The 16,852-nt window shown below is 39.8% G+C and overlaps 1 protein-coding gene across 1 annotated transcript in view; it reads right to left on the bottom strand.

Annotated features, from left to right (window-relative positions):
• The window catches only part of XK (X-linked Kx blood group antigen, Kell and VPS13A binding protein), a 46,048-nt gene extending 34,046 nt beyond the window's left edge, over nucleotides 1–12,002 (bottom strand). The window contains exons 1-2 of the mRNA XM_055268194.2: nucleotides 11,258–12,002; nucleotides 2,653–2,915 (exon numbers count right to left, since the gene is read on the bottom strand). Of these exons, the coding sequence (XP_055124169.1) occupies nucleotides 2,653–2,915; nucleotides 11,258–11,502 (508 nt within the window). The 5' untranslated portion in view covers nucleotides 11,503–12,002. The remainder of the gene's footprint in view (nucleotides 1–2,652; nucleotides 2,916–11,257) is intronic.
• Nucleotides 12,003–16,852: the final 4,850 nt, after the last annotated feature.

Here is a 16,852-nt window from a genome sequence, read left to right as displayed (position 1 = left end):
ATCACAATTTCCAGAGATGAATCCTGGTAATCTATATATTTAACAAGCCCCCAGGTAACTCTAATCATCATCATCAGGGAAGTTTGAGGAATACTAGTCTAAGCCATTGATGGCAAACATTCCTAGACCTGGCTTTCCTAGCATCCCTTGAAGCTAAATGACTGATCAGTTTTGGTCAGAGACCTAAAGTCATTTCTGTTAGGGAGATTTCTGGAAAAGCTATAGTTTTTAATAAAAGGAGGAAGACAAAGTAAAGTCTATTAGGGAGATTTATGGAAAAGCTATATTCATTAATAAAAAGAGAAATATATCTACCCTTCCTTCTTCAGCCCTTCTTCCTGTTTTGAATGTAGCTATGATGGTTGGAACTGCAGTAGCAACCCAAGCAAAAGGCCAATGGATTGGCAGGGACATCAACTTTGCCACTATTGAGCAGCTGAAATAATGTCAGCAACTGTCTACCTCCAATTTCCAGTTAGATAAGAAAAATAAACTCTAGGTTAACTTTACAGTTAGGTGTTTGTTCCTTGCACCAAATGCATTTCTAACCACATGACAGACACTACCAGCATTTGCCTTTGTGACACACCCTAGACCATGCTCCATTCATAAGGTTCTTACCCTTTCCGGGGGAGATATTCCTTCCTCATATATGTTAAGGCAGTGACTGGGGTTAGTCAAGACCTGCATAAATGGCAGCCATCTATCTTTTTAACAAGACCATGCCCACTTCCTTTTTTCCATATCTATTTGGTTTATCATTTAACTCTCAGAGGACTTCTGTTTTTCCAAGTTCTTTTGGGACATTTCAGATATCCCTTGTGACACTGATATTTTACAAGATAGATTTTATTTTTCCTGAACAGAATTATGTCTGAAAAATTATAACAAGGGTTGGCAAACTTTCTTTGTGAAAAGTTAGTAAATATTTTAGGCTTTGTGGGCCACATTATGTTTATTGCAACTACTCGACTCTGTTGTTTTAGTCCCAAAACAGTCACAGACAATATATAAATGAAAGAGCAGGGCTGCGTTCCAATAGAACTTTATTGACAAAAACAGGCAGTGCCCAGATTAGGCCCATGGGATGTTGTTTGCCAACCCTTCAACTGTGAGACAATCTTCACTAAAAAAACTTGAGGAAAAAAATTGGATCTACCTCTAAAAATCAAATAGGCTATCATCACATCTGATTTCTTGCTGTATCCCTGCCACTTGGAAAGACAATAAACTGGGGAAAAGAGTATAGTGGCATGCAGCTTGGTCAAGATCCATTCCAGTTATAATTCCTTAGGGAACACGGATGTTGCTATATTTATTGAGCTTTTACTCCCTACCAGGTGTTGTGGAAAGTATTTACATATAAATGTTGATCCACTAAGGTTCAAGATCTCTACTTAAGATCCTGACTCATATTTTAAGAATCATAATCAGGCAACCTGGATAAGGGAGATAGCTCTAACACGTAAGTATCTTGTGACTCTGACATGAATTATTACCAGCCAGTCTAAAATATAGGCAGAAAGAGGATAAAACTAAGTGAAGTAAAATAAATAAGAGTCTTTCTTATATTCAATGTTTTCTTAAACATGTATTTTTTCAACTTAAGGCTTTTAAATCATTTTGTATACCGATAATAAAACTTACCATAATGGTTTTCATTTACCCATAATATTAATACTTGGGAGGGGGTTGTTTCCACTTCTCATTTGTAGGCTTTTCATTAAAATCTTGACTCTGATGCAAATAGTGGTTTTTTTTTTAACTTAACCAAAATCTGCTCTTAATTTGATGATGTGAGAATAGCCCAAAGGTAGAACATTGTCTTGACTTATAAACTGATATACCTATTACAAGTCTAAGAAGAGAGGAAAGTGGCCTTGTTCCATTATTCACCACAAAGTTGTTAAGCCAACTGTCTCAACTAGTTTAGAACTAGCACTGAAAGACAGAGTGAAATCCCAAGAGGAGCAGCCTCCAGTAGCTGTGTTTTCAGCCTCTGGTAAACTATATTTTCTAAAAATGGCCACAGTGGTATTTTTGGTCCCACATATCGTCTAGAACTCTACCATTCCACAACAAGAGTCAGAATTTGCTTCCCTCTCCTTTCCCTTGAATCTGGGCAGAACTCTGTGAGGATTTCAACAATGAGAAGGAAGCAGAAGTGATGTCCCACAACTCCCAAGCCTGGATCACAAAAGCTGATGTGGCTTCCATCTGGCCTTCCCTCATTCTTAGAACACTCACCCTTGGAAGCAGCTACCATGCTCTAAGGAAGCCCAAACTCACCCACACAGAGAAATCAAATGGAGAAGATCTGAAACTTCCAGCAACAGCCAATATCAAAACATGTGAACAACAAGACATGTGAGTGAAGGGGCCTTGAATAGATTCTAGTCCCCCACCTTTGAGCCACCCTAGCTGATCCATAGTGGATCACAGATTAGGTAACCCTTTTGAGCCCTGCCTAGAATGCAGAGTCATAAGCAAAATAAACGTTGTTATTTTAACTGAGTTTTGAGCATAGTAACTAGAACACAGATTCAGAATTAAATGCACTTAAGAACAAATTTCCTTTGAAACAAAATAAACTGTACATTTTGCTTCTCATTTTGATCCCCAAATGAAGGCAGAAATAAAAAATATACGTACTTCTTCCAACAGTGACATCCTGCTGCATGACACTTATGTACAGCTGTAGGGTCAGCTGGGGGGCTGAGCCCAAGAAAGCCTGGATCACTGACGCCCGGCTGAACGCTGATCGGTGGGTGATTAGTTTGCCTTCTGCCTGGCCCACCTCCTTCTCAATCTCCTCTGAGAGGCCATTTTTTGGCATTTGCCTCTTCTTGGTGATACTGACATAAGGCTCTTCATTGTTGCCTGACTGAAAGTAGATGCAGAAGACTTCAAAACACCTGAAAACAAATCAGCAAATCATAATAATTAGAGACAGACAGGATTCTGACTTTCCATGCTCATCCTACTTACCTTTAGCCTGATTCTCAAAGCCTTGACTTGGCTACTCTGAACTATAGTCACTCTTCTAAATCAACCACTCCAAGGACCAGTTCTCAGTATGCAGTCCTCTTGAGGCTTTCCAGCAGGCCAATGGGAATTGAATGAGAACCAAATGAAGAGGTAATACCAAAGGCCACTGAAGCAAGGAAATCTCTTAGAGAATAGAAAGTGGTTCCGACTCCAGAGCCACAGAAAAAATGTGCAGTTTCCCTTCCTGACACATACTAGCTGTGTAGCCATAGCCGAGTCACCTACTATCCCCACTCCAGCACATTCCCTCCACTATAAAGCAGATATAATACCCATTTTGTCATATTGCTGTGAAAAATGGTGATAATACAGTGTGACTGCATGCATGCATGCACGCACACACGTGTGTGTTCCACATCCAAAAGATGCCCCAAACCACCCCAGTTAAAGCAGAAGCTATGGCTCGGAAATCCTCCAACACAGGGCAGCTTGCCATCTAGCATTTCACTGGGAGACCACAACATGTTACCTATCTCTCTGTTTTCATAAGTCCTTACAGGGTGGGACTAAAGTCAGTCCCAGACTTAATCAGTGACTTTTCCAGACTGAGAGAATACCTGGCTTTTAAAATTTGGATTTCCTCTCTAGGTAAAAATATGGATGCTGAAGCAGGAAGAATACTGATGTCTGTGATTAACTTTGAAGTACATACACACACACACACACACACACACACACACACACAAACTGATAGATGGATAAATGTGAAACAAAATGTTAATTGTAGAATCTAGGTGGTGATACTTGGGTGTTCACTATAGAATTCCTTAAGCTTGTCTTCTGTGTGTTTGAAAATTTTCATAATAAAATTCTGGTTAAAAATGTGTTTTCCCTAGAAGTAAGAAAAATATTCATGGCCGTAGGTTTATAACTTGTTAAAGGACTTTTTGTCCCTCCTCTAACATGCACTTTTATAACAACCTTATGATGCTGCCAGAAGACTTTAATGGCTTAATCTATTTCACTGAATGTTTATGTTATAATGTTAACTTTATACTCTCACCCTGAGGTGACTACGGTAACTAGAATGTATTTATAATTTGAAATAATAAAATAAAGCTTGATGTAAGAGAGGAAATGCAGGAACCTTTCTGATGAGTTCAAAGTGGACATATTTTGGGATTAATACCATTGTTCATTTGTTGCTAGGAGAAAGAAGGTGCATGGTGTGTGTGGGTGTGTGTGTGGGGGGTGTTGATTTGTGTACGACGTTTTGTCCCATGGGGTCAAGAACACTTTAATATATTACAGGAAAACAATGTAAAACCACACAGACCAGTTTTTTCAGTTGGAAATAATGTCAATGAAGTTCAGGCCATGAGTTCAATCTCAAGCACGTCCAGTTGAATTTTCTCTGAAGGAAAACTCAAATTAATGACTGAGGACTGTATGAGGCCTAGAAACTTTACACTGTTGGACCACTGATCACAGTGAAGATTAGAAAACAGAATGAACTGGCTGGGGGCAGTGGCTCATGCCTGTAATCCCAGCACTTTGGAAGGCTGAGGCAGGCGGATCACCTGAGGTCAGGAGTTTGAGACCAGTCTGGCCAACATGGTGAAACCACATCTCAACTAATGGGTTTCACCCATTTTTTTAAAAAAAATTAGCCAGGCATGGTGGTGCACCCCTGTAGTCTCACCTACTCGGAAGGCTGAGGCAGGAGAATTCCTTGAACACAGGAGGTGAAGATTGCAGTGAGCCAAGATTGCGCCACCGCACTCCAGCCTGGGTGACACAGCGAGACTCTGTCTCAAAAAAACAAACCAAAACAAAACAAAAACAGAATAAACTGATAATTATCTTTATTCTCAAATATGAGATGAATGCAGATGCGGTTTACTAAGTGCTGTGGGGAATGCAGACAGCTGGATACCTCTGCCTCATTTGGGGGCGCTCACAATCTAAATGGGATAGTGGGATATATGCACAATAAGAATAATAAATAACAAAAATTAATATTTATATAGCACTTTTAGTTATGACATATTTTATCACGTATGATCTCACTTAGAAGAAAACGTATTGCAACAATTTAAATCATAGCATTATGTATAATAGCAAAATGCTGGGAATACTCTAAAGGTCCCAAAAATGAAAGAATAATTAAATAAATCCTAATATATCAATTCAATGAAACATTATACAGTCCTTAACATCAGTGGTATAGAAGTACATATATCAATATATAAATTTTTTTTAAAAGACAGTCTCACTCTCTCACCGACGTTGGAGGGCAGTGGTGTGATCATAGCTCACTGCAGCCTCCAACTGCTGGCCTCAAGGGACCCTCACTCCTGAGCCTCCTAAGTAGCTGGGACTCCAGAAGCATGCTACTGTGCCCAGCTAATTTTATTTTTTGTGAGGAAACAGTCTCACTATGTTGACCAGGCTACGTATTTTTACCATATTTGGTATGTGAAAGAAGCAAATTACAATAGAATCATATATTTTAAATTCCATTTTTTGTAAAAAGAAAATCACATATATAAAAAATATATACAGATTACACACACATACCCACACATACATATAAACAGTGAAATGTTTGAGCTGGCTCATACTGACTCAAGAGAGCAGACTGTTAAAATAGGAATTTGTGAGCTAGTTGTTAAACAACTGGTAGCTTGATCAATCATGATGAGAATATACGCATTTGAGAAATCAGCAAACACTGAAAATCAGGGCTTGTTTTCCGCAACAGACAGTTGCTAGCATACCATTATAAAAATATTAGTAAAGATATACGACAAAAACATTAGGAATTGTTCTGTCTGAGCAGTCAAATGAGAGCTTTTATTTTCCTCATTGTGCAAATCTGTTTTCTGCTCTTCTGTCATTTCAAAAAATGTTTTACTTGCATAATAAAATCAAGCTTAGAGTTTTGAAAGACTAAAACAAACAAATTAAATACCAGCATATGCTAAGAACTGAATGAATGAAATGACGGTTCAGAGGAGAAAGTAATTTTCCTGATGCCAAGGAAGGGGCTATATGAAACTGGAAGCATTCTGCAGAATTGTAGACAAAGTAAAACTTCCATGATCATTTGATGGAAATGAAAGAAGGTCCTAAAGCTCAGGTGGAACCTCTTGTAAGCCACTGTGTTTTCCCAGGTGATACATTTGTATTAGCATAGAGTTTTACACGTAGTCATAGGCGTTTAATACATTTGTAAAAGGCCCCAAGACCTCCTGCCACTGTTGGTTAGGAAAACTGATAAGAAACAAACTACTATTCTTGGAATTCTGCAAGACTCATCTAATTACTCAAAATCTGTTCTTCAATGAGAACTCATGGACACAGGAAGGGGAACATCACACTCCGGGGACTGTTGTGGGGTGGGGGGAGGGGGGAGGGACAGCATTAGGAGATACACCTAATGCTAAATGACGAGTTAATGGGTGCAGGAAATCAACATGGCACATGGATACATATGTAACAAACCTGCACATTGTGCACATGTACCCTAAAACCCTAAAGTATAAAAAAAAAAAAAAAAATCTGTTCTTATTTTTTGGTTTTTTGTTTGTTGCTTGAGAGGTCTAAATAAAGCCAGAAATTAGATACTTTTATCAAAATTGAATACTCAAGGTAGTTTTTCAGTATCATCTACACCAAGGGACAGCAAATTTTCTGTGAAGTATTTATAAAAAAGTAAATATTTTATGATTCGCAGGCCATGGTCTCTGTTGCAACTGCTCAATTCTGTCGCTGCAGTGTGAAAGCAGTTGTAGCCAATACATAAACCAGTGAGCAAGGCTGTGTTCCAATAAAACTTTACCTACTAAAACAGGTGATGGGGGTATTAGGCCTGTGGGGTACAGTTTGCTAACCCCAATGTAGATAATCAGTAGGCTGATCCTTATTTTTTACTTTATCCCATTTTCAAGCATCATATATCCCATTTTTCAAGTATCATAGCAGAAGGAGCTTATTCCTTAGCTGAAATCATGCATGCTGATGTCAGCATAAATAATCTGTGGTACCAGAGACCCTAATTAAAATACTTTTTCCAAAGAAATACTATAATTTCCAATAAGCCACATTATCTTCACATGACACACATGCTCTGTAAGCCTACACAAAACCCAAATTGGTTAAATAGAAAATGCTGCAAAACCTTTGAAAAGCCACTTGCTTAATCTCACTGAACCTCAATTCCTGGACTGTAAAAATAAGATAATGACAGTTAACTCACGGGGTTTTACCATGGATGAAATTAAATACTGTATGTAAAAGCACCTTGCAAATGAAAAAAAATTCTCTTCAAATGTAGACTATTAATATTTTAAATTCTTTATAAAGTTTAATATAGAAAGATAGATATACTATGGTGAATCATTTTGCAATGTTCTGGAAAGGTTTCGGGAACTTCTTAGCCTTTATTTTATAAACTCAGATTTTTCACGTACCATTTTTTCCTCACTATAACAGTAATAAAAAAGAGATGAGGGGAATTCCTTGAACTTGTAACTCATTTATATTTATTCCTCCCGATTAATTTATAAAAATTAGCATAAATGTAAAAGAATGATAAACAGAATTTTAAAAATGTTTTTGTGTTTTAGGTAAGAGATCTTTTCCCTGCTCTGGTTTGCTAGAGTATCTATTAAAATGTGCAATAAGATTTTCCTTAAAATTATAAATAAATTCAAGGCATTATCCAAAGTTCGTATCATTCAAACTCAGGCTTAATGTGAAAACAATCATAAAAACTGTAACTACCATTTTAAATACAAGACTGATACAAATGAAATATGGTGCTCTCCCTATGCCTCCCTAAAGGAAAGAAGGAGCAAAGCCTAGCTAGTAGTATTTAGCCCAGAATCATTAGTGTAATGTATTGCAGTTTAACTGGGCGATCGTGCTGCATGAACTCAAACACAGCATCTACCTAGCAAAAACACGAGTTTGGCTAGTACTCATCCAAAGGCAAGAAGAGTTAAACTGTCAAAAAACAATTTAGAAATATTATTAAATCCAATCCATAAGGAAGGGGGTAAGAATCACCATGACTCTCCTTTGTTTGAGGGAAATAACTTTTATCTTTATGTAAAGTTGATGTCTTAAAGTTAAAACAGAATCAGTCAGTAGGAAGAAATTCCAGTAAGATATTAAGTCAGGCTAATACACAAAAACAAACTGCTTTTCTTTTAATCTGGAAGCTAAGAGACTTGGAACCACATTTTGTGTATCTCAGCTCTAAGGTCATGGGTCCAATATCTCCTTGAAATAAATCAGCTGCATTAGAATCAGTGACTCCTTGTTGATGGAAGGGGTTTGCCTGTTGTTTTGTTTTTTATCTTTTATTTCGTTTTCGCTCCAAGAAGACAATGGCCCATTCAGAACTTTCTGGAAATAGGTCTTTTTATAGTGTTGAAACTTTATATATAGCTGAGAAGTTATCTCTTCAAAGCACCAAAGGTTTTCATTCCTTAATAAAATTAAAATATTTTTACTATAAAAACTGAAAAATATAGAAAAGTATATAATTGTTTTATTATATAGTTTTATATATTTTCCAGGATATTAAAATCACTCATAACTCCACTATTCAGAAATTATTATTCTTAACATCTTGGTATGTTTCCTTGAGTTCAGGTTTATACTTGTCATCCTGTTTTTATATATATTATGTCATTAGCTTTGTCTTGGGTTACTCTTCTTGTTTAGAAACACTTTAAATGGCAGCAATGATAGGGTATTATCATTTATTGGATTGTCACGATGACCAAACTTTTTCTTAATTTAAAATGGAACTACTAATAGAATGTACTACACAGTCCTCTGCTTTCTTCCACTGAGCATATGGAACATAATTAGCTCTTTTTAAGGAGCCTTGAGAACATAGTCTGAGGCCTTATTTTCCTCACCTACAAAATGGGGACAATTACATCTATGTCATGGTGAGGATTCAATGAATTGAGGCATGTAAGTACATATCAAACCATCTAGCACAAGAAGCTTTTGAGAAATATCAATTCCCCTTTTTCCTGTTACGCCACTTAAACATTATCTGTTTTCTTCTCACAGATAATGTTAAGAAATGATAAGGCCGGGCGCGGTGGCTCACGCTTGTGGTCCCAGCACTTTGGGAGGCCGAGGCGGGCGCATCATGAGGTCAAGAGATCGAGACCATCCTGGCTGGCACGGTGAAACCCCGTCTCTACTAAAAATACAAAAAAATAAAATTAGCCAGGCATGGTGGCAGGCGCCTGTAGTCCCAGCTATTCAGGAGGCTGAGGCAGGAGAATGGCGTGAACCCAGGAGGTGGAGCTTGCAGTGAGCTGAGATCGCACCACTGCACTCCAGCCTGGGCGACACAGCAAGACTCCGTCTCAAAAAAAAAAAAAAAAAGAAAGAAAAAAAGAAATGATAAGTGCCCTGCCAAAGTCAGATCACACTTATTTTACTGAGCGAGAATACAGTCCGGACCACAGGGCTTACCTGGCTAGGAAGGACTCTCTCCTCACTAAATGGCTCCAGGTTGCAGGACTTTTAAAATTCCCCTCCCTCCCTTTCTTTTTCCCCAGACTCTTCCCCAGCTATCAGGAAGTCAGCAGCAACCTCCCACTCCTGCCAGTGTACCTGTTTATTTTCCTTTCTAGGATTCTGCAGCTTCTGGAGGCTGAGAAACTTGTTCACCAAGTTTGCTGTGACTGTGTGCAAACTACAAGTCAGTAGTTTGTGTGTCAGCTGGAACAGTTTTCTTTAATATGAGGTGCAAAAATTTTATGGCCAGGCATGGTAGCTCATGCCTGTAATCCAGCACTTTGGGAGGCCTCGGTAGGAGGATCATTTGAGCTCAGGAGTTCCAGACCATCCTGGACAACATAGGGAAAACTTTAGGAGGACCAGGCAGGAGGATCACTGGAGCTCAGGAGCTCGAGACCAGCCTGGGCAACATAGGGAGACTCTTTCTCTACAAAAAATACAAAAAAAATAAAAATAAAAAACAGAAAAAAAGAAAATTAGCCAGGCATGATGGCACCTGCCTGCGGTCCTAGCTACTCTGGAGACTGAGGCAGGAGTATCACTTGAGCCCAGGAGGTGGAGGATGCAATGAGCTATGATCTTGCTACTGCACTCCAGCCTGGCTGATAAAGCAAGACCTTGTTTCAAAAAAAAAAAAAAAAAAATTATAACTTTGTAAAATTTATCTTGCTCCTCAATGTGTGTGTGTGCGCGTGTGTGTGTGTGTGAGAGAGAGAGAGAAAGACAGAGAGAGAGAGAGAGAGAGAGAGATTTCCTGGTAGGAAAGGTCCTTGGCTAGCTGAATTTTCTGGCAGCTGAGGTGTCTCTCCGGCCTTTCCATCTCTTCAAATTCCTCTGTCGCCTATGTCTAAAATTCAGTATTATAAACTTATTTCTAATCCAAATGGACGGCTTTTGTTTTGCTTTTCCTATAGAGATGAAAGGTACTAAAACAACACATTTTAAACTCCTTAGATAAGCCAGTCTGTTTTATTACCATATATTTATACTTGCTTTGTGTTAATAAAAATTAATTTCCAGAAATGTCACTAACAGTTTTTCTTTACTTAACACACAGCAAGTTTTGTTTTCATGGTGCATTGTGTACCAGCTTTAATGGCTACGTTTATAAGTTTGCCAGGGCCGGAAGACATTTCTAGAACCCCATGTTTCCATATCCCATAATATTCGTAACGCCACCAAGAGAAAAGAATGGTGCATGGATTTCTTGACTTCCCTATGAAAATTAAATATTGTTAAAGCTTTTAGAACAGTGCTTGGCACACAGTAAGCTCCATGTGCTTGATAAATTAAAATTAAATCACCTGTACATGCTGTCCCCATAACCATAGCTTAGAACACACTTCCCAAGGGTTTGTGACCACACAAGCCAGTCCTGTCAGAGCCTACTTGACCCCAGATAAACCAATGTCTTTAATGAGGTTGAACCACAAGAAACTGCCATTTTTGTTGGTCAATTTCAGTTGAATGTTGGCTATTTCATTTGATGGAACCTAACAGGAATTCAGTGTGCCCCAACTTTATAACCATTATGCCATGATTCGTCGCATTCCTGACTGGAATAATGGGGCTGAGGGGCATGGCGGACCGGCTTGGGGCCCAGCCACCTGTCTCCACAGGAAAACCGCCTCCCTCCACTGGAGCAGGTGGGGAGATCAGGCCACAGGACCGGGGCTGCGGCCTGGGGCTGGCTCTGGGCTTCTGCACGCACCTGAAAAGGGGCCCAAGTTGCAGCAGGTGCAGCAGCAGTACGAGCGGGCGGTCGCGGCTGAGGTCGCGGTGTACGAAGAGGAGCGTGAGCTGCACGAGCGCGCAAGGCAGTAGCGAGAAAAGCAACGTCAGCGCCTGCCACATGCGGTCCCCGCCCGAGCGGTAGGTGCTGCTCAGGCTGAGCGCCGCCGTTGTCTCGGCCACGAACAGGAACACGGACGCCAGCACCGAGGCCGGGAATTTCATCTCCGCGCGTCAGCGGCGCTCACCGGGGACGGACGCAGTGGCGGCGGCTGTGTGGCTGTGGCGGCGGCGGCGGCGGCGGCGGCGGCCGTTGCTCGAGGGGCTCCCAGCATGCCCAGCCCCAAACTGCTCCCGCGCTCTGCGCAGCCCGCCGAGGGCACGCGGGCCCGGCCGACCGGCCTGGGCTCTGGAGCTGGACCTGGGGGGGGCGGCCGACCTGGCTGGGGTGGGGTGGGGTGGGGCGAGCTGCGCAGCCCCGCCAGGACACGCCCACGCGCTCCGTGCGCCGCCCGCTAGCTCGCTCGCCAGTGCCGGCTGCGTCTCTGCGGTGACCGTCCCCTGGCGGGCCGCGAACCCGCGCCCTACGACGGCTCAGGCCGTGGCGCGGGAGCTCAAAAGGATACAGTTCGCCCTGCGGGCGTCGCGCGCAGCCTCTGGGTCCTAGAGTCCCTTGGGTCCTATCTTGGGAAACCGTTCACATCCCTTTGAAAAACTGCAACCACCCGGTCCCAGAATTGGAGTCCGGACGCCTTTCTAGCCCAGTCTATTTTCTGGGCCGAGGAAACGCGTGATTCTTCAAAGGGCCAGCATTTCCGGTCTTTTAAAAATAACCAGACCACACACAGGCTTTTCAAAGTGCAAGTATATTGTCATGCACCCACCACCAAGTGGGAAAAGATTTCACTTTTCACTGTGCCCTGTGAGCATGTCCCTTTGTCTTCCAAATACAGTGGTCTGAAGCATTGCTTCCAGTGGTGAAAAAGCGTCAAAGATCGTCTTTAGGAACCTATCCTTACCTCCCAGAAAAACTGCCTACAAAATATATTCCTCTATAACTGTAAGTAATTCAGGGCAAAGATCAGGGCCTAATAAGGAAGTAGTTTTTTTATTCCAAGATAGACCTCTACTTATTGGTGTGCCAATACCAAGACTAACACAACTCCTTTTAGCCCATTGAACTTTCCACCATCTTCTTGATATCAGGGTGGGCTGAGTACCTCCTGATACTCGATCAAGCCACTAAATCTCTCTAAAACTCAGGTTCCATAAAGGGATTAGACTTAAATAATTATCAGATCTCTTCCCCTGTTGAAATTGGGTGATTTCAATCTTCAGGCATCTCTGGCATTTTTCTATTTAGGAAAATAATGTAAACACAAATAGAATGTAAAGATTCAAAAGGAATCAAAACAAAAAAAGGTACAGGGAGAGAACGTGGTGGGCTGTTTTTCTGGTTTTTATGTGGCATGAGAAAATCCATTTATGAGTTAAGGGGCAGATTCAGCCAGCAGCTGAGAGGTAACAGGCCCTTTCCCTAAAAGGATTACTAATGTCTATTTATAGAACCCAGAAGGCCACCATGTCCTGGGCCAAGATACATACACTGCCACAAATACAGAATCAGCAGCAACACTCCTCAGAGTATTTGTGTAATGTTTTACTTGACATCGTGGTTAGCTTTAAAGGAAAAATTGGTAGCTTAGAATTATTAATCAGGACACTGAATATTTAGCATTAGATTTTATTTTAAGGCAAAGGATTATCACAGGTTTTACATTAAGTGTACTGTACATAAATGTATTATAAGGAGGGGCAATAAGCCAATAAATAACATTGCTTTAAACACTATAAAGTCCAGTTTATAGCGAATTATTTTCTACAGTACAAAACGAATACAGAAAACACATTTGGAAAGATCACAGTGTTTAGAACATTGTAACAGCAGTTGTAAAAACCATAAGGTGCATCTCTAAGCTTCTGACTCTATCTTGCTTATAAAGAGATTTCATCATACCATGCAGTGGGCTGTGAGCAAACTCCCACATGAAAGGGAAGCAATATCAACTGACTAGTACTATCCCCTCCAGAACAACCAATAACAAAAGCTAAATTCTGATGAGCATTTGCAAGTTGATCCTTCTTAGTCTGCACACCAGCTAACTTGCTCCAGTGATCACGTCTTTCTGTATTATCATTTGCCATTTTGTCCTTGAGAATAATATATACGTTATAGCTTATGATTGCTAGTTTCCCTGTCAGACACCTCAATGGGTTTTGACTAAAGATTAATGTCATGTATGGCATTATACTTTTTCACTAGGACCAAAATACCCATTATTTTTAAAAATATTATGTACATAATAATAGACTTATAGAAAGTGATGTTTTGGTATATTAATATGTAACATACCAGAATACTTGAGAATTTGGTTTTATTATAAAATACAGTAGTATGACATTTTGTGATATAGTAAAATATCTGGCAAAATATTCTACTCTAAATTTAGACCTAATTGCTGCAGATGTCTTTGAAAGAGCCTCAAAGTGCCCCTAAGGAAATATAACAATTAGCAAGAGGTCATATAACCTGTTATGGCAAAGACATTTTTAAAAAGCCTTTCATTTTGTGTCCGAGTCTTTCAGAATTTTACTTGTATACAACAGATAAGTGCTGTTTGATTTAGTGCTAATGGAAATTAGTAGGATTTTAAAGTAGTAACAACCAATCACTATTATTTGGTATATTTTTTATAATTTTATGTTTTTAACTCTGCATTTGTGCCAAGGCAAATATATTGCAAAGAGTACAATTTTATTAATAATACTAATTCTTTGATCAGTTCCTCAAAATTCAATAGTACTTTAAATAATAGTAGTTCATTCCTAGATACAGTTTGAAATAAGCAGTTATACTATATTGACAGAGTATTTCTTTGTACCTCCCCATAAGTAAGAAATTGTCCTAATGTGCTGTTTGTGAAATGTATCATTAGGAAGGTGAGCTTTGTTTTTTTCAATGATACAATTATATTTCTGTAAGTATTGTGAATTATGCCAAAAAAGCTTTTTGGAGCAGTAAATTCTATTCGCTGGGAAATACACATTCCAAAACTAACATGTGGTGCTTGACCCAGTATATATTCCTCAGTATATGGCTTTGCAAAGTGCTCCCCCTAATAATTTGATTCTACAAAATCCATTTTTTAATGTTTGTTAGTTTAGAGCCATTGGATTAAAGATATTAAAATTCAGACTTCCAAGAAGAGTTCCCCCAGATGTTCAAAGTTGAGAAAGCTGTACCTTTTTAAAGATTGGGCTGTCCTTCCTTAACAGATTCTAAAACCAAACTTTTAGGCCTGGCGCGGTGGCTCACGCTTGTAATCCCAGCACTTTGGGAGGCCAAGGCGGCCGGATCACGAGGTCAGGAGATCGAGACCACGGTGAAACCCCGTCTCTACTAAAAATATAAAAAAATTAGCCAGGCGTGGTGGCGGGCGCCTGTAGTCCCAGCTACTCGGAGAGGCTGAGGCAGGAGAATGGCGTGAACCCGGGAGGCGGAGCTTGCAGTGAGCCGAGATTGCGCCACTGCACTCCAGCCTGGGCAACAGAGCGAGAGTCCGTCTCAAAAAAAAAAAAAAAAAACCAAACTTTTGCACTTAGAATATTCCATTTCTACTGCTAGAGAGTCTATGTGCAACTCATGTTACATTTTGCATTTTCAAGAACATAGGGATTCTACTGCTGCTACAGTATTCAAAAGACATCTTTAATATTGAAATAGCAAAGTCCTAAAAAACAAAGACAAAACTGATGATCTAAATCAATCCACATATTTTAATATATCCACATATAAGGGTTACCACATTCAATATGAACCAAATTCAGCAGCAGAATTAATTATATTGGTAACTGCCACTTAAGCATAGATTTTAAAATGAAACTTACAGGGACGACATCAGAGACCCCACTAAAACCAAGGTGCAAAAAGATCACTTGTTAAAGATTGACAGTAGTCAATTATAGTCTGTATCTTTAAAACTGACTGCTATGTCACAGCTACTTCATACATATTACTAGAACAGTACACATTAAAGCATGTACATTATCACCACACACAAAATATAAAAATAAAACATCAGCAAGAATTGCATTACTCTACTTAAGAAACTGTATGTATTTGGTGTTTACACATATACATATTCAAATGTCCCCCACCACACCCCCACATCTTTTTAGAGTGTTCACCATTTCTGAAAGAGTAAGAGGAAGATATATATTTTGGTACTTTCTGAAGATCTATGTCCAAGTGCAAGACTTTAAAGCCATCTGTTGGTTTCAATTTAGGAGGTGGTTGTTCTAGAACAAAAGAGATATTGTGGCTCTTGGATGATTCTGAATACAAAGATAAATAGAAATGGGCCCCAAAAGGAGTGGAGAAAGAGAGGAAAACACAAAGTTTTTCTTATGGAGAGACACTTGTGGCAATTTGTAGGATTTTTTTTTCTTTTTTTGAGACGGAGTCTCGCTCTGTCACCCAGGCTGGAGTGCAGTGGCGCAATCTCGGCTCACTGCAAGCTCCGCCTCCCGGGTTCACGCCATTCTCCTGCCTCAGCCTCTCCGAGTAGCTGGGACTACAGGCGCCCGCCACCACGCCCGGCTAATTTTTTGTATTTTTAGTAGACACAGGGTTTCACCGTGGTCTCGATCTCCTGACCTCGTGATCCGCCCGCCTCAGCCTCCCAAAGTGCTGGGATTACAAGCGTGAGCCACCACGCCCGGCCAATTTCTAGGATTCTAATAGACACAGAACTCAACAACTAAACAACGTCAAACAGGTTTTTTTACCCAGGAGAGTTTTCTCAATCTTTAATATGTTAATGTCCCATATAATCTTCAAAAGGGGGTAAAATAATAAAACTTTCCTAACTTATTTAATCACAGAATAAATTTTTCCACAGGGCAGCTCATGGTACTGCCGGGCTGCATTTGGGGAAATATTGCAGCTGTCATGTAATAGGCAGGTTCTGTTTCCATTTTCTCCCATAACAACAAAGGAAGATAGGAACACTTTATCAATACTAGGAAACAGGAATGGGATGCAGGCCCTGCACTGTCCAATACAATAGCCAACTCACATGCAGCTCTTATACACTTGAAATGTGGCTACTTCGAGACTGGAGATGTATATAGTACGTATAAAATACACACTGGAGTTTGAAGACTCAGTACAAAAATGTAAAATAGCTCATTCATGTTTTTATATTGATTGCATATTGAAATGCAATATCATTTTGGATATATAAGGCTAAGTCGAATACATTATTAAAATTAATTTCATCTTTTTCTTTTTGCCTTTTTGATGTAGCTACTAGAAAAGTTGAAAATTGCATATGTGGTTTGCATTCATGGCTCACATCACGATTCTAGCAGACACTGCTGCTGCATTTGAGAAACTCATGGCTGTTATCTTCTACAGATGGTTACTAATGGCTTCAACCTAGCAGAAGTTTTAATAAGCTTAGTCAAGCTTAATAAATAAGTTTAATAAACTTAATCGACTTAGCTTGAACAT

The sequence above is a fragment of the Symphalangus syndactylus genome, chromosome X, assembly GCF_028878055.3.
Source record: "Symphalangus syndactylus isolate Jambi chromosome X, NHGRI_mSymSyn1-v2.1_pri, whole genome shotgun sequence".
NCBI classification, from domain to species: Eukaryota; Metazoa; Chordata; class Mammalia; order Primates; family Hylobatidae; genus Symphalangus; species Symphalangus syndactylus.
Note: the sequence above shows the minus strand (reverse complement) of the source record. Positions and strands in the feature narration are given on the sequence as shown.